The sequence below is a fragment of the Lontra canadensis genome, unplaced genomic scaffold, assembly GCF_010015895.1.
Source record: "Lontra canadensis isolate GAN:19392208 unplaced genomic scaffold, GSC_riverotter_1.0 scaffold148, whole genome shotgun sequence".
Classification (NCBI taxonomy): Eukaryota; Metazoa; Chordata; class Mammalia; order Carnivora; family Mustelidae; genus Lontra; species Lontra canadensis.
Genome location: NW_022631142.1, coordinates 1,302,487 through 1,326,625, shown reverse-complemented (window position 1 = coordinate 1,326,625; position 24,139 = coordinate 1,302,487). Strand labels below are relative to the sequence as shown.

General features: G+C 38.1%; 1 protein-coding gene across 3 annotated transcripts in view; it reads right to left on the bottom strand.

The window, feature by feature from the left end:
- The window catches only part of ZFYVE9 (zinc finger FYVE-type containing 9), a 199,929-nt gene that overhangs the window by 8,833 nt on the left and 166,957 nt on the right, over positions 1 to 24,139 (bottom strand). For all 3 annotated transcript variants that reach the window (XM_032844103.1, XM_032844102.1, XM_032844104.1), the window contains 3 exons: positions 6,621 to 6,771; positions 4,324 to 4,404; positions 1,736 to 1,898 (listed from right to left, as the gene is read on the bottom strand). In XM_032844103.1, coding sequence (XP_032699994.1) covers positions 1,736 to 1,898; positions 4,324 to 4,404; positions 6,621 to 6,771 — 395 coding nt within the window. The remainder of the gene's footprint in view (positions 1 to 1,735; positions 1,899 to 4,323; positions 4,405 to 6,620; positions 6,772 to 24,139) is intronic.

The following is a 24,139-nucleotide window of genomic DNA, read 5'->3' as shown; positions in this document are numbered from 1 at the left end:
ACTATGGAAAGAACCTAGATGTCCAACAACAGATGAATGGATAAAGAAGATGTGGTATATATATACAGTGGAATACTATGCAGACATCAAAAGAAATGAAATCTTGCCATTTGTGACAATGTGTATGGAAGTAGAGGGTATTATGCTGAGCGAAATAAGTTAATCAGAGAAAGACAATTATCATATGATCTCCCTGATATGAGGAAGTTGAGAGGCAACATGGGGGGCTTGGTGGGGGGGGGAAGAATAAATGAAACAAGATGGGTTCGGGAGGGAGACAAACCATAAGAGACTCTTAATCTCACAAAACAAACTGAGGGTTGCCGGGCGGAGGGGGAGGGAGAGGGTGGTTGGGTTATGGCCACTGGGGAGGGTATGTGCTATGGTGAGTGCTGTGAAGTGTGTAAACCTGGCGATTCACAGACCTGTACCCCTGGGGCTAATAATACATTATATGTCAATAAAAAAATTTAAAAATTTTTTTAAAAATCTCTGCCCTTATGGAGTTTACATGCCAGGGGCAATGCAATAAGTGAAATGTACTTTATGTTAGAGAATTATAAGTTCTCTTGAAAAATATAATGTAAGAAAGGGGACAGGAAGTATTGGGAGTTCGAGAGAAGAAATGTGTATGGGAGGATTATAGTTTAGATAGGTTGACCAAGGAAGACCTTACAAGAAAATGACATTTTAGAAAGAATCTGAAAGTGGTGAAGGTGGAACTCATTTGGCTATCTTGGCTATTGAGGATAGGGTAGAAGCAACAAACGTCTGAGAAAGCAAAAACAAACATCTGAGGGCAGAAGTAGAGTTGATGTGTTCAGGCAAGAAGGCAGGTGCTGCTTCTGTGAGGTAAGAGGGTGGGCAGATGGTGTGAGGCCATGTAAGTTGGAAAACACTCTGGCTTTTACTGTGAATAATACTGGAAGCCAGTGGTGGGTTTTGAGCAGAGAAGGGACATTGCTTTGGTTGCTGTATTAAGAAAACAGATTAGGTTGGGGGGCAGGAGGAGCTGAAGACTAGGAACAAGAAAGCCAACTGAAGAACCCAATAACCTAGACCAAATGATGGTGGCCTGAACCACGATGGTGGCCAGAGAGGTAGTATGATTCTGGATACATGTTGAAATAAAATATAACAGGATATATAAAATATATGCTATAAACTGTAAGAGTACCAGGATTTACTGTTGGGGTAGATGAAGGGTGTGAGAGAAAAAGAAGTTTCAAAGATGACCCCGAAGTTTTAGCGTGGGCCCTCAGAGAAGAGTTGCCATATACTGGCAAAGAGTATAGGACTTGAAGCCCAAGGAGGTGGTTTTAAGTCCTAGCCCTGCCACTTCCTGGCCTCTGAAGTCATTGAGCCTCTAGGTACTTGTTTTCTCATCTATAAGATGGCAAAAACAACATTAGTTACTATCTCAAATGAAACAATGTTAGCAAAAGGGCTTTCTTTTTATAAAACCATAAAAGTTTTAGGTTATTACTATTACGTTGATAACTTTAGAGTACTGTGTTATTTCATCAACTCCTTCCCCTCCACCCTTCTTCCAAAATATGCAGAGAAACTCCTTCAGAAATTAAGCCAAAAAACTAGAAATATAAATTTTTTATTATATATACAAAGTTGTCCTTTCTCTTTGGGCTTTCAGTAAAGTTATAAATACTAGTGTAGACAAAACCCAGAGCCCAGCCCATAACTAAATGCCACAATAGGGAAAGTACTCCACATTTACCCCTTGTTGACGTTTTTGTCATCATCCACCCACTGGATGTAGATGTGCTCCTGGGGGTCCTCAGTGTCCGCCTTGCCGCAGGTGATGGTGAAGTCCTTCATGTCTCGCAGTGCCTGCCTCAAAGCATCCATGTTTTCTGCTGTGATCTGGACCATAACGCCATCTGAGAATCAGCACCAAGATCACATAGGTGGAAACAACGCAAAGCCAGGGAGAGGGGCAGATAATCACAGTACCTAGCAAATCCCTTTAGGATTAAATGTAAAACTGCGGCTGCTCTCTAAAGCTGACAGATACAGAGAGGTTTTGTTCTTTGAGCCGAATCTCTTACTTTTGAGAGTGCTATGAGAAGCAAACACCAAGACGGCTTCCGCTTAAAACACTTGCCTGTTGATTTCACTTCAGACACAACTGAGTTTCTCCTTAGACCACATCAAAGGAAAACTTACATTCGGTCACATGCCTCTTCTGGACTGACAGAACTGTTTTCACTCTGGCCTATATCATGCTCTAACTCATATTTATGTGTCTCTCTGTGTCTCTCACCTTACTATCACTGCCCAGCATACAGTGAATGCCCAGTGAATGTTTGTTAAGTAAGTCACTGAGTAAACAACAGTAGTAGGAGAAGGGATAAATCCATTCACTGGCTAGCAACAAGGCAAACCTACCACATGTGTTTCACACGAGCCACCATGCAGCCAACACATGGTAACTATTTTTTGGCCTGCTACCTACCCAAGTCAAAAGCAAACACTGAAATTCAGGTTGAAAGCTGACACATGTTTAGCAATTACCCTGCTTCACTGACATACAATTTTGTCAACTAAAATAATTCCATAAAAGAGTCAATAAAAATTTAATAAACAGGCAGCCAAGTGTTCAAATGACACACAGTGAAATACAAGACCTAAGAAATTTCCAATCCAAAGACACAGCCATAACTTTTAAACATAGTACTTCGCATTATAAGGATCTGTGTCAGTTCAAGTTATCATTTCCATTACATTTAAAGGGTATTTTTTTAATCTTCTTGTCAAGACACAATTTCAAATATAGTTAATACTTGATCACATAGGCATTAGTCACTTAAGACCAATGACTGTTTAACTCCTAGATTTCTTAACAATTTCTTAATAGCATGCTTCTGCTTTATAGTCAAACTATGAAATTTAGTTATAAAATATTAAGGTACTTTGCTCTTCACTAGTTGCTTTATTAAGCTTACCAATAAAGGAGGTCAAAGCCAGTATCTATTAACATAAGTAAGACAGTCTGTTCAGTTCAGTTAACACATTGGAGTTCAGCTTTCATACAGGGCACTGGAGTAAGCTACTGTAGAAATGAAAACCTGTCCGCATGTGTGGCAGACTGTACCTTCCAAGGGTCACCACAATATCTCCCGTCTCACATGCTTTCTCACAATGCTACCTTCCCATTTCCCCATTAAGAAGTAGAGTCTAATTGCTCTCCTCCTGAACATGAGAAGGCTTATGACTACTTCCAGCACTAGAGTATGGTGGTATGGTGGAAGTGACATCGGGTGACACTTGAGACTGGGTCATAAGAAGCAACTTGGGTTCTGCCTTTTGCTAGAACACATGAGCCTGCACTAAGAAGTCCAACGACCCCAAGGCTGCCATGGCATGGTAGGGAGTCAAAGTGTGAGCACTTCAGTCTCCACCTCTAGTCTTTAAATCAATCCAGGCCAGGCCCCAAGACATGTGAGTGAACAAACCTTCAGATAATTTGAGCTTCCAGCTATCAAGTCATCCCAGCTGAGGTCCTGGACATCACTGAGCAGAGTCAAGCCATCCTGCACTACTGTGTCAAGATTCCTGACCCAGAGGAATCAGTGAACATTATAAAATAGTTGCTTTAACCCATTAAGTTCTAGGTAAATTTGTTATGCAACAAGAGTAACCAGATCAAAATACAGGAATAATCAATTGACAAAAAAATAAACAGTATGCTCATTAGCCTTTCATTAACTCCCATTTAGTTTTTGTCAAGATATGTGTCATGTCTACTCTAATTATAGCAAACCAGCAGCAAGCACATCCCACTCTATACCCCAAATGATGACCGCAGCACTCCTGTGAGTTAAGGCAGACTGAACTTCATCTATATACTTAGAGACTGGAGCCCAGTGATATATTTGAACTCAGACTATGCCCCCTTGAGTACCCCACTCCAGAGCTCTGAAAGGCCATCTTTTAATTTTTATGTTACTGTTCCATGATATCGCTACGACTTACTTCTTTCTTTGGAGAACTGAATGCCTATATGACAGTATTAATTAGCTTAGGACTAAGACGCTATTGTATACATAATAGGAGTCAGAAGTGTACTGTAGAAGTGTCATGGTTTCATTTAACATTTCTTGCTTTTTTTTTTAAACTTTATTATTATTATTGTTATTATTTATGTAAGCTCTAAGCCCAACATGGAGCTTGAACTTAGGACCCTGAGATCAAGAGTCACATGCTCTACCAACTGAGCCAGCCAGGCACTCCAACATCCCTTGCCTTTTAGTTATATGATTAGGACTAAACTAATACACATGCAGTAAATAACTTATTCTTTACCTTCCACAATACTGGATTTGGCAAGATATCCGGAAGAAGATTTCAGAGCGCCACTGAACACAAAGAAACTGGCACCTGTCACTAAACAGAATATAAATAGTTCAGTGTAGACCCGGAGATATAAAGACTGAGAACAATATGAAATATTTGATAGTTGCTAACTCCAACCATCATCATACAGAAAACAAAAAACACCAACTCTATACAGCACAATACACAAGTAACTAATAATTCTGATGCCTATGATAGCTTTAGGAATGAAGTTTTAAAATACACTCCCTCATTTTGTTTTTCTCTCCCTCCAATCAAGAATTAAAGAATCTTATAAGCGAAGAAATCTCAGTGGTCAAGTCTAGGGCTTGGCAAACTACAATCTGTTTGGCCTGCAGCCTATTTTTATAAGTAAAATTTTATTGGAAGACAGTCATGTCCACTCATTTGCATATTGTCTGCGGCAGTTTTTGAAGTATGCCAGAACTGAGTAACTGGTGACAAAGACAACAAGCTTGCAATGCCTAAAATATTTATCACCCAGCCATTCACAGAAAAAGTTTGCTGACCCCTGATCTAATATATTTTTTTTTAGATGAAATAAATACATTTTGAAGACAGAGATATGGCTGGCAACCATTTTATTGACCTGGTGCAGTTCTTTTAAAAAAATAAATTACTTATTTAAAAGACAAACACCTGTTACCATTATCTTGTCATAAAAGAAAGGACAATCACATTTAGCTTTAAGAAAATTTCACTATGCCCCTCCACATCTTTTTAATTTTTTTTTTAATTAAACACCCAACACAGACCTCAGACTTAACAACAGGGAGATCAAAAGTTGTGTGTTCCACCCACTGAGCCAGCCAGGAGCCCCTATGCTCCTCCACATCTTAAACTGGATGAAGTAATCCAACTCCCTGCCCACTGGCCCTGCAAATTCTCTAACACGTGGACATCCAGCCTTTATCAAAGACTCCTAGTGACAAGGAGCCCACAATGGCACAAGGCGGCCCATTCTACTTCTCGGTAACTCTTGGCCTTACATAATGTGCTCTCAAACTGAGTCCAGATCTAGATTCCTATAACTTTGACTCAGTGGTGCTGGTTCTGACCTTTTGTAGCTATAGAGAATAAACTGAATCTTATTTCCACATACCAGAAAACCTTAAAAATAGAGATAGTTATTTTTCCCCTCTTCCAATCTAGACTTTTCCAGATTAAACATGTATACTTTTTTCAAAAGATCTTCCTTGACCTCGTTTCCAAATTTTTCACAGGCCTTGAATCATTCTCTAAAGAACCTCCAGTTTTATCAATGGTTATCATCAATTACATTAATGATATCCAGAACTTAATTCAAATATTCTAGGTATCCTTTGACTAATAGAGAGCATTGTGGACTTATCACCTATCTTATTTTGGATATCATATTGAATATACATGTGACAAAGACCTTTTATGCCTTTACTGAAGACAATGACCTATGTCACCGACAGCCAGAGAAGCGTTTCATAAAGCATACTAAAGAAAGCTAGTTATGAGAAATATTCTGAGGAAAAACAAGATTCGTAGTCAAATAAATTTGAGAAGGGCCAGGCCCCTATCTTCCTTTTGGAAAATTAAAATACACATCAGCCTGTTAAAGGCTCTGAAAGTCCTGTAGTAAAATCTGTTTAAACTTGTTTAACCCAGGATTTCTCTGTTTAATGTTTTATGCAATATTTCCACTTATTTATTTTTTAAAACCATAGAACCTGATAAGACACCTTAAGGAATGCCAGCATAAGCGATGCTTCTTAAATTTCAATATGCATTTGAACACAGGGACTTGTTAAAAAACAAATTCTAATTTAGCAGATTTTGGGTATAGATTCTTCATTTCTAACAATCTCCCCAGTGATAAGGCCACACTATGAGTACTACTGAACCAAGAAGCTTTCAAAATCCAGTCAACCTATTAATTAATATTCTTTGGATATGGTCATTCAACAAGTTTCAAATCTATCTAAGCATATTCTCACTAAGGGGCCTCGTCGCCTACCTTCAAATATCAATTCTGGCCCTGCTAATATCCCGAGGCAGTATTTTCAAAACTTTCCCTTTATTAGTAGAGATCCCATTTGCAACTCTGCATATGGCTACTACTGAGCCAGTGTAATCTTAGAGAATCAGGTTGGAAAGTTTAATTTTGTCAAATTGTTTGTGGCCACCTAGCTAGAAAGCGAGAGTTATGGGGCTGAGATATCCAACTTTCCAAGTCCAGTACAATTCTTACCATGTCAATCAGCTCAAATACTCACCCTTTCTGGGCTGATTGTGAATACTGATAGCCTGGGTCTGATAATTTCCGTCATCATTCTGTACACACACAAGATGAGAGTCTGCCTTCTCATTGAAGCACGCACCTCCTGCCAGGACATGCTCATTGGACTTGTTCATGGCTTTCATCATCTGTAATCAAAGAAGAGGGTTAACTTTCTTATTCTGCCAAAAATGGGCATTTTTTTGGTCTGGCACAGCACAACTCCTTTACCTCAAAGATAAAAAAACAATAAGGAAAACACAGTGAAAAAGCAATCACCATTGGAAAAAAACTCAACATACACAAAAATTCCCTGTGTAGTTTATAGGTGATTTGTGTTATAACCTAAGTAAGCACATGACATATTTTGTATTCACCTTTTTGGTATTTGTGTTGCTGCACTGAACTCAAGTAACATTAGTTTAGCTAATTACAGTAATTTCTCCCACCCACTGGATTCTCTGAGGATATACACACTGAAATTTTAAGTCAAAAGAATGTTCCATATGTAAGTACATCTGCCCTCTTTTCCCATATCCACACAAAGGAATGTTTTCCTCTAGAAATATATAAACTCTATTGCTTAATTTTACTAACTTACATTTGAAATCATCAGTGAAATCACTTAATAATACATTGCTTTGTGTTTTTTTCAAGTTTTTATTTAAATTCCATTGAGTTAACATACATAACTTCTCCTGAAGTTACACTTACATACAACACCCAGTATCATCATAAGAACTACCCTCCTTAATACCCATCACCTATTTAACTCACTCCCCTGCCAACCTCCCCTCTAACAGCCCTCAGTTTGTTATTTGTAGTTAAGAGTCTGTTTTATGGTTTGCCTCTTTTTCCCCCTTATGTTCATGTTTCATTTCTTAAATTCCACATGAGTGAAATCACATGGTATTTATCTTCCTCTGACTTATTTCACTTAGCATAATACACTCTAGCTCCATTCACATCGTTGAAAATGGCAAGAGTTCATTTTTTTGATGGCTGCATAATATACACCACATCTTCTTTATCCATTCATCAGTCGATGGACGTTTGGGCTCTGTCCATAATTTGGCTACTGTTGATAATGCTGTTGATAATGAACAGTAGGGTGCATGCGCTCCTTTGAAACAATAACTTTGTATCTTTTGGGTAAATACTTAGTAGTGCAATTGCTGGGTTGTAGGGTAGTTTTATTTTCAAGTTTTTAAGCAATTTCCATAGTGCTCTCCAGAGTAGTTGCACCAGTTTGCATTCCCACCAACAGTGCAAGCAGGTTCCTCTTTCTCCACATCCTTGCCAACGTCTGTTTCCTGTGTTGTTAATTGTAGCCATTCTGACAGGTGTGAGGTGATATATCTCATTGAGTTTTAATTTGTATTTCCCTGATGATGAGTGATGTCGAGCATCTTTTCACATGTCTGTCAGCCATCTGGATGTCTTCTTTGGAATAATGTATGTCCTTGTCTTCTGCCCATTTCTTAACTGGATTATTTGTTTTTTGAGTGTTGAGTTTGGTTACGTTCCTTATAGATTTTGGATACTAACTCTATCAGATATGTCATTTGCAAACATCTCCCATTCTGAAGGTTGCCTTTTAGTTTTGTTGATTATTTCCATTGTTCTGCAGAAGCTTTTTATCTTGATAAAGTCCTAATAGTTCATTTTTGCTTTTGTTTCGCTTGTCTCTGGAAACTTACCTAGTAAGAAGTTGCTACAGCTGATGTCAAAGAGGTTGCTGCCTGTGTTCTCCTCTAGGATTTCGATGGTTTCCTCATATTTCGGTCTTTAATCCATATTTAGGTCTTTAACCCATTTTGGGTATTTCTGTGTATGGTTTAGGAAAGTGGTCCAGTTTCATTCTTCTGCATATTTTTGTCCAGTTTTCACAGCACCATTTGTTGAAGAGATGGTCTTTTTCTCACAGCTAATATAATCTTCAATGGGGAAAAGCTGAGAGCTTTTCCTTTAGGGCCAAGAATAAGACAGGGACGTCTACTCTCACCATTGTTATTTAACACAGCAATGGAAGTCCTAGACTCAGCAATCAGATGACCAAAAAAAGTAAAAGGCATCCAAATTGGCAAGGAAGATGTCAAACTTTATTTTCAGATGACATGATACTCCATGTAGAACGCCTGAAAGACTCCACCAAAAAATTGCTAGAACTGATATATGTATTCAGCAAAGTTGCTATAAAATCAACGTACAGAAATCTGTTACATTTCTATACACCCATAATGGAGCAGCAGAAGGAGAAATCAAGGAATTGATCCCATTTACAATTGCACCAAAAATTGTAAGATACCTAGGAATAAATCTAACCAAAGAGGTAAAAGATCTGCACTCTGAAAACTATAGAATACTCATGAAAGAAATCAAAAAGACACAAAGAAATGGAAAAGCATTCCATGCTCATGGACTGGAAGAACAAATATTGTTAAATGTGTACGCTACCCAAAGCAATCTACATAGTTAATGCAATCCCTATCAAAATACCACCAGCATTTTTCATAGAGCTAGAATAATCCTAAAATCTGTATGGAACCACAAAAGACCCTGAAGAGACAAACCAATCTTGAAAAAGAAAAGCAAAGCTGGAGGCATCACAATCCCAGACTTCAAGTTATATTACAAAGCTGTGGTGAGGAAGACAGCATGGTACTGGCACAAAAACAGACACATAGATCAATGTAACAGAACAGACACCCCAGAAATGGACCCACAACTATATGGTCAACCAGTCTTCGACAAAGCAGGAAAGAATATCTAACGGAAAAAAGACAGTCTCTTCAACAAATGCTTTGTTCTTATAAAAAGATTTAAGATAGTAATTCTGAACCTAACCTGAAAAAACTCACAGGCCACCATTTTATATCTAGTAAGCAAATCTAATCTGAACTCATGTTATCTCGGTAATAACTCTGGCTTCTGACTGAAACAGGATAGTGATAATTTGTTTTCTAGTTTCCATTTTTTCCCTCATGCCATCCCATTTGTCCACCTTCCTGATTCAACCCTTTAAATGGCTTTAATCTTTCAAAAATCTACTCCAAAACTTTTGTTTTACTCCGCTCTTCCTCTTACATTACGAACTGCAGTACTACAGTATGAGAAATACCAGATGAGTGTTCTGACACCTTTTATATTCCTGTATCAACACAGTCAAAACAAAATAATGTGAGGTGAAATTCACATACATAAAATTAACCATTTCAAAGTGAACAATTCAGTGGCATCTAATACATTAACAATGGTGTGCAATAATAACCTTTACTTAGTTCCAAAACAATTCCATCACTCCAAAGTAAAAACCTTCCTCTAACTGGTTTCTTCCTCTCCTAATCCTAACCATCAATCTGCATTCTGTATGAATTTATTCTGGCTATTTCACACAAACGGGACCATATAATATGTGACCATTGTGTCTAGCTTCTTTCACTTATGTAATGTTCTGGAAGCTCATCCATGGTGTAGCATGTACCAGTACTTCTTTTTATGGCTGAATAATACACAAACACATATACACATACAATATACATATACATGCATCAGAGTTTATCCATCTATCCATCCATGCACATTTTGGCTATGCCTGTCTTTTGACTACTGTGAATAGTGCTACTCTAAGTATATATGTGGATGTACTTGTTTGTGTAACTGTTTTCAATTCTTTGGGGTATATACCTGGAGGTGGAATTGCAGGGCCATACAGTAATTCTATGTCCAACTTTTTGAGGAGTTGCCAAACTGCTTTTCATAGTGGAGGAACCATTTTATATCTTCACCAATAACATATAAGGGGCCCAATTTCTCTATATCCTTGTTGACACCTGTTATTTTCTGTTGTTGTTTTATAGCCATCCTAGTAGGTGTGAAGCAGTACCTCATTATGGTTTTGATTTGCATTTGACTAATAATGTTAAGCATCTTTTCATCTGCTCATTGGCCATCTGAATATCTTCTTTGGAGAAATGTCTATAAAAGTCCTTTGCCCATTAAAAAAAAAAAGAAAGAAAGAAAGATTTCATTTATGGGCACCTGAATGGCTCAGTCAATTAAGTAGCTGCCTTTGGCTCAGATCATGATCCCAGGGTCCTGGGATCGAGTCCTGTGCTGGGCTCCCTGCTCAGGGGGAACCTGTTTCTCCCTCTCCCTCTACCCCACCCCTTGCTCATGCTTTCTCTCACTCTCTCAAGACAGAGCAAGCAGGGGGAGAGGCAAAGGGAGAAGGAGAGACTCTCAAGCAGACTCCACGCTGAGTGCAGAGCCCCATGACAGCTGGATCCCACAACCGTGAGATCATGACCTGAGCTGAAACCTAGAGTCAAGCACTCAACCAACTGAGCCACCCAGGTCCCCCGAGTCCACTATCCATTTCAAAAAATACATAGTGTCGGGGCACCTGGGTGGCTCAGTGGGTTAAGGCCTCTGCCTTCGGCTCAGGTCATGATCCCAGCATCCTGGGATCGAGCCCCGCATCGGGCTCTCTGCTCAGCGGGGAGCCTGCTTCCTCCTCTCTCTCTCTCTCTGCCTGCCTCTCTGCCTACTTGTGATCTCTGCCAAATAAATAAATAAAATCTTAAAAAAAAATACATAGTGTTTTATTGGTTTCGGGTATACAATATAGTGATACAACAATTCCATATATCACACAGCGTTCATCACAACAAGCGCACTCCTTAATCCCCATCACCTATTTAATCCACCTTCCACCCATGTCCCCTCTGGTAACCATTAGTTTATTCCCTGTTCTCTGTAATTAAAAGTTGTTTTCTTCATTTGTTTCTTTCTCTTTCTCCCTCCTTTGCTCATCTGTTTTGTTTCTTAAATTCCACCTAAGAGTGAAATCATATGGTATTTGTCTTTCTCTGACTTATATCAAAGCCTTATACTCTCCAGCTCCATCCATGTCCTTGCAAATGAGAAGATTTCATTCTTTTTGATGGCTGAGTAATATTCCACTGTGTACATACACCACTCTTCTTTATCCATTCAACACTTGATGGACATTTGGGTTCTTCCATAATTTGGCTATTGTAAATAATGCTGCTATAAATATAGGGGTGCATGTACACCTTTGAATTCATGTTTTTGTATTCTTTGGGTAAATACCTAGTACTGCAATTGCTGGGTCAGAGGGTAGTTCTAATTTTAACTTTCTTTTTTAAGATTTATTTATTTGAGAGAGACAGAGAGTGCTCATGTGTGAGTGGGAGAGAGGCAAAGGGAGAGGGAGAACCTCCAGCAAACTCCCCACTGAGCGCAGAGCCTGAAGAAGAGCTCAATTCCACAACCCTGGGATCGTGACTTCAGCCAAAATCAAGAGTCAAACGCTTAATCAACTGAGCCACCCAGGCACCATATCTATTTTTAACTTTTTTTTTTTAAAGATTTTATTTATTTATTTGACAGACAGAGATCACAAGTAGGCAAAGCAGCAGGCAAGGGGGCAGGGGAAGCAGGCTCCCTGCTGAGCAGAGAGCCCAATGTGGGGCTCGATCCCAGGACCCTGAGATCATGACCTGAGCCAAAGGCAGAGGCTTTAACCCACTGAGCCACCCAGGAGCCCCTCTATTTTTAACTTTTTGAGGAACTTCCAGACTGTTTTACACATTGGCTGTACCAGTTTGGATTCCTACCAATGGAGCATCAGTGTTCCTTTTTCTCCACATCCTCACCAACACCCATTGTTCCTGTGTTGCTGACTTTAGCCATTCTAACAGGTGTGAGGTGGTATCTCATTGTTTCCCTGATGGTACAGTGATGACGAACATCTTTTCATGTGCCTGTTGGCCATCTGGATGTCTTAAAGAAATGTCTATTCATGTCTTCTGCCCATTTTAATTAGATTATTTGTTTTTTGGGTGTTCAATTTGATAATTTCTTTATATATTTTGGATATTTACCCTTTATTGGAATAAATCATTTGCAAATATCTTCTCCCATTCTACAGGTTGCCTTTTAGTTTTGTTGATTGTTTCCTTTGCTGTGCAGAAGCTTTTTATTTTGATGCAGTCCCAATAGTTTATTTTTGCTTTTGTTTCCCTTGTCTCTGGGGACGTATCTAGAAAAAAGTTGCCCTTTGCCCATTTTTTAATGGGACTGTCTTGTTGTTGAGTCACAAGAATTCTTTATATCTTCTAGACATCAGACCCTTGTCAGATGTATGATTTGCAAATATTTTCTCCCATGTGTAGGCTGTCTTTTTACTTTCTTGTTAATGTCTTTGAATGAAAAAAATATTTTAATTTTTATTAAGTCCAATCTATTTTTTCTTTTGTTACTTGTCCTGTTGTAAATTATCTGAGAATCCATTGCCAAATCCAAAGTTAAGAAAAGTTACCGTCATGGTTTTTTTTTTTTTTTTTTTTTCAAAGAGCTCCATCATTTTAGCTCTTATATTTAGGCCACCGATGCATTTTCATTTTTAAGATTTTATTTATTTATTTGTCAGAGAGAGAGAGAAAAAGCTCACAAGCAGGGGGAGCAGCAGGCAGAGGGAGAATAGCCTCCCTGCTGAGCAGGAGCCCAATGTGGGACTGGATCCCAGGACCCCAGGATCATGACCTGAGCCGAAGGCAGATGTTTAACTGACTGAGCCATGCAGATGTCCCCACTGATCCATTTTCAATTAAGTTTGATATATGGCGAGTAGGGGTACAATTTCATTCTTTTACATGTGGAAATCCAGTTGTCCTAGCATCGTTTGTTGAAGGCTATTCCTTCACCATTAAGTGGTCTTGGCCCCCTTGTCAAAATCAACTGACCATAAATGTATGGATTTATTTCTGGATTCTTAAGTCTATTCCATACTAGTACCACACTATTTTGATAACTGTAGTCTTGCAGTAAGTTTTGAGAATGGGAAGGATGATTCCTCCAATTTTGTTCTTATACAAGATTATTTTGGCTTTGGAGACCCTTGCAATTCCAAAAGAACTTGAGTACTGGCTTCTTCTTTTCTGGGGGAAAAAAAAAGGCTACTGGAATTTTGATAGGGTTGCACTAGATCTGAAGATCCACTCTGAATGATATGTCTTCCCATTTATTTAGGTTTTCTTCATTTCTTTCAGCAATGTTTTGTAGTTTTTAAAGTATAAGTCTTTTACTTTCTTGGTTAAATTTATTCCTAGATAGTATACCAATACAATTCTAAGATATCATGATCTCCTGGCTTTATTTTTTGTTTATAACTCTCAAAAAGTTAGCGTTTTAATATATTACTACATCACCAGAGGCATCCAAATAATAACTGAATATTCCTCTCACACTGATATTTATCAACCTCACTAATTCAAACCACTTCTGTCAGGGTTTTCCAAAGATTACTTTTAAGTAAATTTTCTGTAAACACAGTAAGTCAGCAGAAGAGTCCTATTTAGCAAAGTCAACTGACAGACTAATTTAGGTTCTCATTTGCAGTTTATATTTGTATCACATGAAGAACTGCTATAATCACATATAATTTTTTAATTAACATATTATTTGCCCCAGGTAATTTTTTTTTTTTTAAGTAAACTCTATCCCAACCACAAGGCTCAAACACATGATCCCAAGATCAAGAGTCGAATGCTCTACTGTCTGAGCACATCAGGCATCCCCACACACAGCAATTTAAAGAATGTTAAAAAATAAAAAAAGTAAAAGTAAAAATAAATAAATAAATTTAAAGAATGTTATATCTATCATTTCTTCTAAATCATTAGGCTAAAGTAGTTTCTAACTTTGTCTACACTAAGCAGATTAAGAAATATTCTCAATTCAGACATTCTAAATAAATTAGCTAGCTTCTAAGAAATAATTTCCCCAGATGTCAATTTCAAGCCCAATGAGATAAACAAACTTCATACTTCTTTATAAATGAACACTTTTACCTTCTTAAAATCACGTGCATATATCCCAAGAGTTTCCCAGATATGCAAAGGACTTTGCTGACCATAAAATAAAGTTACTTTTGTCATAGGATATAACAAATATGCAACTTTCTAGTTGTGCTATTTCTCTGCTCTATTGATTCAAACTCTGTAATATCTCCTCTATCTATTCCTATTTTTCCCAGAGTTCAAGATATAACTACCTCTTGGGGCGCCTGGGTGGCTCAGTGGATTAAAGCCTCTGCTTTCAGCTCAGGTCACGATCCCAGGGTCCTGGGATCAAGCCCCGCATCGGGCTCTCTGCTTGGCAGGGAGCCTGCTTCCCTTCCTCTCTCTCTGCCTGCCTCTCTGCCTACTTGTGATCTCTGTCTGCCAAATAAATAAATAAAAATTAAAAGAAAAAAAGATATAACTACCTCTTTTCTGGACAATAAGGTTTTTCTGTAGTCATTCCTTGTCAGTTCTGATTCATTTCACACAATGTTTCCATATTTACCAAAGCACAACGCTGATCATGTCAATTTTTCTACCCTGTCCTCTGCTCAAAATAACTAGCTTCCCATGCTCTTACTCCAAACCAGCTTTCCTGTCTTGCTTCCCTTCCTACCATATCCTTATTTGCAGGACTACTTCTTGATGTGCTACCATTTCCCATCTCTGAGCTCTTTAGCCTTCCCCTTCATCCTCTGTATCCAAGCACCTGAAAACTCTACCCCCCAAAACAAGGCCTAGTTAAAATACCAATTCCTGCATGCAGTCTTCTTGAATTCCCAGACACCAGTATGATTCCTTCCTTCTTTGAACTGCCATAGCACACTGTACTTCTTAAATCATCAACATTCAGCTTTGGATTATGATTAAGAACAAGAATTCAAGCCAGACTGCCTGCATTACTGGGCTTTGCTATTAACTCTGTGTGCCTTTGGGCAAGTTACTTGATTTTCTGTGTCTGTTTCCTCCTCTGTAGAGGTGATAATAAAAGTAACTATTTCATACAGTTATGAGGATTAAATAAATAAATATTTATAAAGTGCTTAGAACAGCACCAAGAACACAGTAAGTACTGATGAAGTGTTTACACTAAAATTTGTAGACCTGTTTCCTCTACTCTGCTTATAAAATTGTAAAGCAACCTAAAAATCAGTAGCAAGTAATTCAACCAAGTATCTCTTACAAGATAATGGGATTCAGACCCTTCCTAAAAACTCGCGAATTAGTGAAAATGACATACCAGTAAAAGGCAAGGAAACAATTGCTGTGACAACAGTATGTGCAAAATAGTTAGCATCCATGGAAGGTTAACCTTGAGCCAGGAACTGAGCTAAATGCTACTCAGGTCTTATCTCAAAAGGCTATTTTAGCATATCAAGTGCAGGTACAAAAGCTTTTTTTTTTCTTTTTTTTAAATTTATTTATTTTGACAGACAGAGATCACAAGTACGCAGAGAGGCAGGCAGAGAGAGAGGGGGAAGCAGGCTCTCCGCTGAGCAGAAAGCCTGATGCGGGGCTCAATCCCAGGACCCTGGGATCATGACCTGAGCCGAAGGCAGAGGCTTTAACTCACTGAGCCACCCAGGTGCCCCAGAAGCTTTTTCTTCCTGTGTTTCCCACCCCAGAGTCTAGCCATACCCGAAGATTATAATTGTTAAGCCAGTTAAAAGAATACAATTCTAGGAATGATTGTGTCAAGGAATATATGAAGAGTTATAACATCTAATCCATCTCTGAATTAACGTGCCACATCCTTCAATTTCCTGGATCTCATGTTAAAAGGACAGTTTATTTAATCTTCTGATTTAAAGTGGAAAGGAATTTATATGCACGGAAGTTCCAAAGACCCTGAGGAATAGCTACAATTTCTATATATTGTGTAAGGCTTGGCACAGGGCCTTGTTTACAGTAGGTGCTCAATAAATATTTGCTGAATATACTAATTAGTTAATCATATTAAATAGGGATGGATTTGGAGGGTTTGTCTTATTCATGAAGTTATATGGAGAGTAAATGTTGTTAGCATGATTTAAAAATTTTTTTTTGGTTCATATATAATTGCAGTATCCCATAGATTAGGTACCTAATAAATTTTAACAAATTAATTCTATAAACATTTATCAAGTGATTGACAATGACTTTAGGTAGAAAGATATTGCAGGGACATGGAAAATTTATGAAAGCCCTGTACCAGAGATAAAATGAAGAAAGAAAGAGAGACTCTCTGTCCTCAGGGGACTCAAAATTCAGAGCAGAAGGGGTTTCATAGTCATCAGCTATACAAGTTACATGAATAAAGAAAGCTAGGAAAACAGAGGAAAGAAAGAATGATACTGTCTGGGGAATGGAGAATCTAGGAAGGATTCCTAAAAGGTAAAACATTTGAATTGGCTATGAATTCGGATAAAGAGAAAATCATGAGTGAAGGAAAAGAAATGGAACTGAGAAAAGAACACTGAGTTGAGTAATGATGGAATAGAGAGGAATATCCTTGCCTGGAGATATTCTGCAACAATATAAACATCTTTCCCATCAGCTGGAGTTCACCTGTGTCCTGAAGCTAGCACCCATCTTCAAGTCCTGTGGTACATTCCCTCTAAACCTACTTTGTGGAGGACTATTATCATGAATGGATGTTGTACTTTGTCAAATGCTTTTTCTACATCTACTGAAGTGATCATATGGTTATCCTTTCTCTTACTGATGTGATCTATCACACTGATTGATTTGTGAATATTGAACCACATTTGCATCCCAGGAATAAATCCTACTTGATCATGGTGAATAATTTTTTTTTGGTGAACAATTTTTTTTTAATAAAATCTTTTTTTTTTAAGATTTTACTTATTTATTTGACAGACAGAGATCACAAGTAGGCAGAGAGGCAGGCAGAGAGAGAGGAGGAAGCAGGCTCCCCACTGAGCAGAGAGCCTGATGCGGGGCTCGATCCCAGGACCCTGGGATCATGACCTGAGCTGAAGGCAGAGGCTTAACCCACTGAGCCACCCAGGCGCCCCATTGGTGAATAATTTTTTTAATCTATTGTTGGATTTGCAACTCCTTTCATTCTTTTGAAAAGAAGACTATCAGCTCTTCTTCCCCTAAGAGAAAAGAAATGTATTCTTTGAAAGCCAGAAAATAAAACATTCCTCAGACAGATTTTAGGGCCATCTGTTCTTGCTAGTGCTACAATGAACCTATGAAATCATGCTTTTGTAGGTTCACATTTCTCTGAAGAGTATGTGTAGCCTTGAATTAAAATAAACCAAAGCTCCTATTTCAGTATCACAGAATGGGAAGGAATCTCAAGAGGCCATCCAGCCTAAATTATACTAGATGGGGAATTGTACAGACATATAATTTCACAGAGTCTTGCATTTTATCACAACCAACATAAATTTCTCTATTCTTTGGTACCTGAGTAAAGGATTAACAAAACATCTGAGACTTGAGATTTTGACATTAGGCTAATTCTTTGCTCTATTCCCACAGCAACCTGATAATAGGTTGAATGCACACTATGTTTAAAAAAAAAAAAACAAACCTGATTTTTTTTTTTTAAGATTTTATTTATTTATTTATTTGAGAGACAGAGATCACAAGTAGGCAGAGAGGCAGGCAGAGAGAGAGGAGGAAGCAGGCTCCCCGCTGAGCAGAGAGGCAGATGCGGGGCGATCCCAGGACTGGGATCATGACCTGAGCCCAAGGCACAGGCTTTAACCCACTGAGCCACCCAGGCGCCCCTGATTTTTTACAATTATATTTAAAATTGACAAAACATTCATATTTAAAATGTACGATCTGATGAATTTTGACATGTGTATACCCCCATAAAAAGAGCATTTGAAATCACTCTCAACTCTGTTCCATTGATCTATATGTATGCATTTACAGCAAAATAATACCATCTTGATTACTCTACCTTTTAAATAAGCTTTAACATCAGGTAGTACAAGTACTTGAATTATGTCTTTTTTTCGAAGTTGTTTTGGCTAGGGGCATTTGGGTGGCTCAGTCAGTTAAGCATCTGCCTTCAGTTCAGGTCATGATCCCAGGGTCCTGCAACTAAGCCCTACATGAGGCTCCCTGCTCAGCAGGAAGTCTGCTTCTCCCTCTTCCTCTGACCCTCCACTGCCCCCCACTTCGCTCATGCTCTCGCTGTCAAATAATAAATATATTTTTTTTAAAAGTTGTTTCAGGGGTGCCTGGGTGGCTCAATGGGTTAGGCCTCTGCCTTCGGCTCAGGTCATGATCTCAGGGCCCTGGGATCGAGCCCCACATCCAGCTCTCTGCTCAGCAGAGAGCCTGCTTCCCCCATCTCTCTCTGCCTGCCTCTCTGCCTACTTGGGATCTCTGTCAAATAAATAAAAATCTTTTTAAAAAGTTGTTTTAGCTATTCTATGTTCCTTGTATATCCATATAAATTTTAAACTCAGCACCTCAATTTAAAACAACAACAAAACCCCGCTGGCATTTTGACTGGGATTGTGTTGAAGCTACACATCAATCTGGGGACAACCGACATCTTAACAAGACTGAATCTTCCAATCCATAAACACAGTATCTCTTTTCACTTATTTGGGTCTTCTTTATTTTTTTAAGATTTTCTTTACTTGAGAGAGAGAAAGAGAGCAGGAGGGGGGTGGGGGGTGAAAGAATCTAAAGCAGACTCCACACTGAGCACAGAGCCCAATGTGGGGCTCAATCTCATGATCCATGGGCTCATGACCTGAGCTGAAGTCAAGTCAGAAGCTTAAATGAAGTCAAGTCAGAGGCTTAAGCTGAAGTCAAGTCAGAGGCTTGACTGAACCACTCAGGTGCCCCATAAATTCTAATTTCTGAATGTTTATTATTAGTGTACAGAAATATGACTGATTTTTACAAAAGGATCTTGCTAAATTCACTTATTAGATCTGGTAGCCCTTTTGTAGAGAGAGAGTAGGATTTCCTACATAGTAAATAATCATGTTATCTGTGAAGAAAAACAATCTTTTTTCCAGTCTATATTCATCTTATTTTGTCTTCTTGTTCTAATTTTGTCTATTCTCGTCTTATTACATTGGCTAGAAGTTCCACTAAATGTTGAACAGAAATAAGAGTAGACATCCTCTCCTTGTTCTTAATCTTAAACAGGAAGCATTTATTCTGTCACCATTTGATAAACTAATTGTAGGTTTTTCGTAGATGTGTTTATTAAGTTGTAGAAGTTCTCTTCTACTGTTGGACTGCCAAGATATATATACACACACATACACATTTTGAATGAAAGTAGAATTTTGTCAATCCTTTTTCTCCACCATGTGATTCACCTTTTTATATCCTGCTAATATGGTGAGTTACAGATTGATTTTTGAATGTTAAACCAACTTAGCATTCTTGGAATAAACCCCACTTAGTCATGATGTACCCTATCATTTTGTGTTTTGCTGGACTGTATTTACTAAAAACCTGTTACATATTTATGCAACTATCTTCATGAGGGATACAGGTCTGCAGTTTTCATTTCTTGTAATTTTCCCCCCCTGGTTTTGTTACTAGTGTAATGCTGGCTTTATAGAATGAGATTCCCTCCTCATCTATTTTCTGAGTGGTTTTTTTTCAGAAGTGGTGTTACTTCCTCCTTTGTTGTTTAGTAAAAGTCACAAGGGAAAGCATCTGGACCTATGCCCTTTTTTTTTTTTTTTTTAAAGATCATTTGAGAGAGAGGGAAAGCATGAGTTGGGGGGAGGAGACTGAGGGAGAGTGAAGCAGACTCCCCACTGAGCATGGAACCAAATGTAGGGCTTAATGCCAAGAACATTAATATAGGAACATTAATATCCTCAGATCATGATCTGAGCTGAAGTTAGACACTTCTCTGACTGAGCCACCCAGGAACCCTGGAATCTCTGCTTTTGTAGGAAGGTTTGTGACAATAAATTCAATTCTTTCAATAAATACAGGGATATTCAATAAATACAAGAAAATTCATGGTATGCCCATTTTGGCTAAGCTGAACATTTACTGGCACAAATATATTCATAATAAACCCTTGTTGCTTACTGTCTACAGGACGGATATTGATAACTCCCTTTCACATCTCATAATGGTATTTCGTGTTCTTGATTATCAGTCTTGGGCCATCAGCCCAAACAGTCTGATTATAAGTCTGTCAATTTTATTGATCTCAAGAACTAGGGACGCCTGGGTGGCTCAGTTGGTTGGACGACTGCCTTCGGCTCAGGTCATGATCCTGGAGTCCCGGGATCGAGTCCCGCATCAGGCTCCCGGCTCTGCAGGGAGTCTGCTTCTCTCTCTGACCTTCTCCTTGCTCATGCTCTCTCTCACTGTCTCTCTCTCAAATCAATAAATAAAATCTTAAAAAAAAAAAAAAAGAACTAGCTTTTGGTTTCATTTTTTTTTTAAGATTTTATTTATTTGAGAAAGAGCAAACGAGCACAATCGAGGGAGGGACTGAGGGAGAAGGAGAAGCAGGCTCCCTACTAAGCAGGGAGCCCGACGTAGGGCTCCATCCCAGTGCCCTAGGATCATAACCTGAGCAGAAGGCAGATGCTTAACTGACAGCTATCCTGGCAACCATGGGTTCATTTTTTTTTTTTTTTGTCTTCTACTTTATGAACTGCTGGTATTGTCTTTATTATTTTCTTTCTTCCATTTACTTTGTATTTTATTCTTCCCTTTCTAATTTCCTAAGGTAGAAGATTAGGTCATCGATTTGAAATGTCTTTTTCCCCCCTACTATAAAAATCAATGCTTTCAATTTCTCTCTAATCACTGTTTTAGCTGCATCCCACAAATTTTGATATGCCATGTTTTCATTTTCAAACAGCTCTAAATATTTTCTAATTGCCTTTGGCTTTCTTCTTTGACCCATAGATTATTGAAAAGTGTGTATTTTGTTTCCAAATATTTGGGGATTTTTCTAGAGATCTTTCTGATATTGATTTCTAATTTAATACTATTGTTGTCAGAGACCACATTTTGTATAATTTGAATCATTTTAAATTTATCAGGACTTGTTTTATACCACAGAATATGGCCTATCTTCTAATGTTCTACGTACACTGGAAAAGAAAGTGTGCTCTCTGCTGCTTTTGGGTGGAGTGTTCTATAAAAACCACTCAAGTTGAATTGGTTGACAGTGTTAAAGTTTTCTGTATTTCTGATTTTCTGTCTACTTTGAACAATTACTAAATCAGGGATATTGAAATCTCCAAATATAGTCATAGATTTGTCTATTTACCCTTATAGTTCTATCATTTCTTGCTTCAAGAATTTTGAAGCTCAGTTATTAATGCATAAATGTCTAGGACTGTTACATCCTTTTGATGAACTGATCCCTTAATAATTATGAAACTTTCTATTCCTGGTAATACTTTTCATTCTGAAATACACTTTGATAGTACTCTATCCACTCAAGCTTTCTTTTGATTAGTATTACCATGGTATATCATTTTCCACCCTTTTACATTTAAACTATTTGTCATATTTCAAGTGGTTTTCTTATTCATAGCACAGAGGTAAATCTTGCTTATGCATCCAATCTGATGATCTCTGTCTTTTAATTGAGGATGTTTAGACCATTTATATATAACTGATTACTGATACGGTTAGATTGATTGATTGATTGGTTGATATATTAAAAAGATTTTATTTATTTATTAGAGAGAGAGAGAGAGAGCAAGCACAGGCAGACAGAGTGGCAGGCAGAGGCAGAGGGTGAAGCAGGCTCCCTGCCGAGCAAGGAGCCCGATGTGGGACTTTATCCCAGGTTGCTGGGATCATGACCTGAGCCGAAGGCAGCCGCCCAACCAACTGAGCCACCCAGGTGTCCCTAATACGGTTAGACTTAAATCTAACATCTTGCTATTTATTTTCTACTTGTACCATCTCCTTTTCTTTTTCTTCTTTTTCAGTCCTTATATGATTCTAGTTTATCTTCTTTATTGGCTCATTAGCTATCCCTCTTTAGTTTTTCTAGTGGTTGCTTTTGGGTTTATATCTTTAACTTATCAATCTAATTTCAAGTAATATACCATATCCTATGACATTTAAGAACTTTATACCTGTCTACTTCCATTTCCCCTTCCCTGGCTTTTGTGGTATTTTTGTCATGCATTTTATTTCTACATATGTTATAAACTCCACGATACATTTTATGATTTTTGTTTTAAACAACTGTCTTTTATTTATTTTTTTTTAAAGATTTTATTTATTTGACAGACTGAGATCACAAGTAGGCAGAGAGGCAGGCAGAGAGAGAGGAGGAAGCAGGCTCCCTGCAGAGCAGAAAACCCAATGTGGGGCTCGATCCCAGGACCCTGGGATCATGACCTGAGCCGAAGGCAGAGGCCTTAACCCACGGAGCCACCCAGGTGCCCCTAAACAACTGTCCTTTAAAGAGATTTTATATTTACCTACATATTTACCATTTCTGTTGCTCTATACTCCTATATGAAGATCCAGAGTTCCATTATTTGGTATTCTCCATGAAGGACTTCCTTTAACACTTCTTATAAAATAGGTCTACTGGTAAAAGATTCTTTTGGCTCTTATAGTTCTGAAAAAGCATTTTGCTTTTTGAAACACATTTTTTACTGGGTATAAGTTGATGGTTTTTTCCCCAGTATTTTAAAGATTCACTGTACTTTCTTGTGGCTTGAATTGTTTTGATAAGCAGTCTGCTATTATTCTTATATTTGTTCCTCAGCATACAATGTGGATATTTTTTCTCTAGTTGCTTTTAAGATTCTTCTCTTTAGCTCTGGTGTTAAGCAGTTTGATTAAGATGATTATAATGTTCCTTAATGTAGTTCTCATCATGCTTTCTACAACTGGAATTCATTGAGCTTCCTGAATATATGGCTTTATACTTCTAATTTAAAAAATTTCTGATTACTGAGTTTTCAAATATTTGTTGTTTACTTACCTCTTGTCTCCTTGAGGACTTCAATTATAGTGCTAGGCCAACTAACATCTCCCACAGTTCAATCATGTGCTGTTCATTTAATTTTTCAGTCTTTTCTCTTTATGTCTCATTTGGATAGTTTCTATCACTATGTTTTTAAGTTTACTAATTTTTTCTTTGGCAGTGTCTAATCTACCATTAAATTCATACAGCGTATTTTTCATTTCATTGTCATTTTCATTTCTTGAAATCCAATTTGGGTCTTTTGATATTTTCCATGTCTATCCTTAACATGCTCTTTCCTTCATCCTGCTAAGCCTTTCTCTTAAGCTTGGTAGGTAGGATCAGGGCAACCTGAACCTATGGATAACTTGTTTGGTAGGAATAATCTGCCCCTAGTTCATTCTAGCCGGTAAGAACACAAACTATGCCTGGCCTTGTAGGAATTGTTTTACTTGTATCTTTCCAGTATTTTTCTCACATATATACACTGATTAGTAGTCAGCTGAAGACACAGTGGGAACCTCCTGTGTATTTCCAGAGTTCTTTTATTTCCAGCAATCTGTTTTGCAAATTCTAGCCATTATGACCTCCCTACATTCTCAATTCTCTCTTCAACTCAGAGAGACCTCAGGTTCAGTTTGGGTTTCCCCTACCTGCACTATGGCCTGGAAACAATAGACAGTAAAGTAGGGCAATCACAGAGCTCAACTTCTCTGCCCCACTGACCTCTTTCTTTCT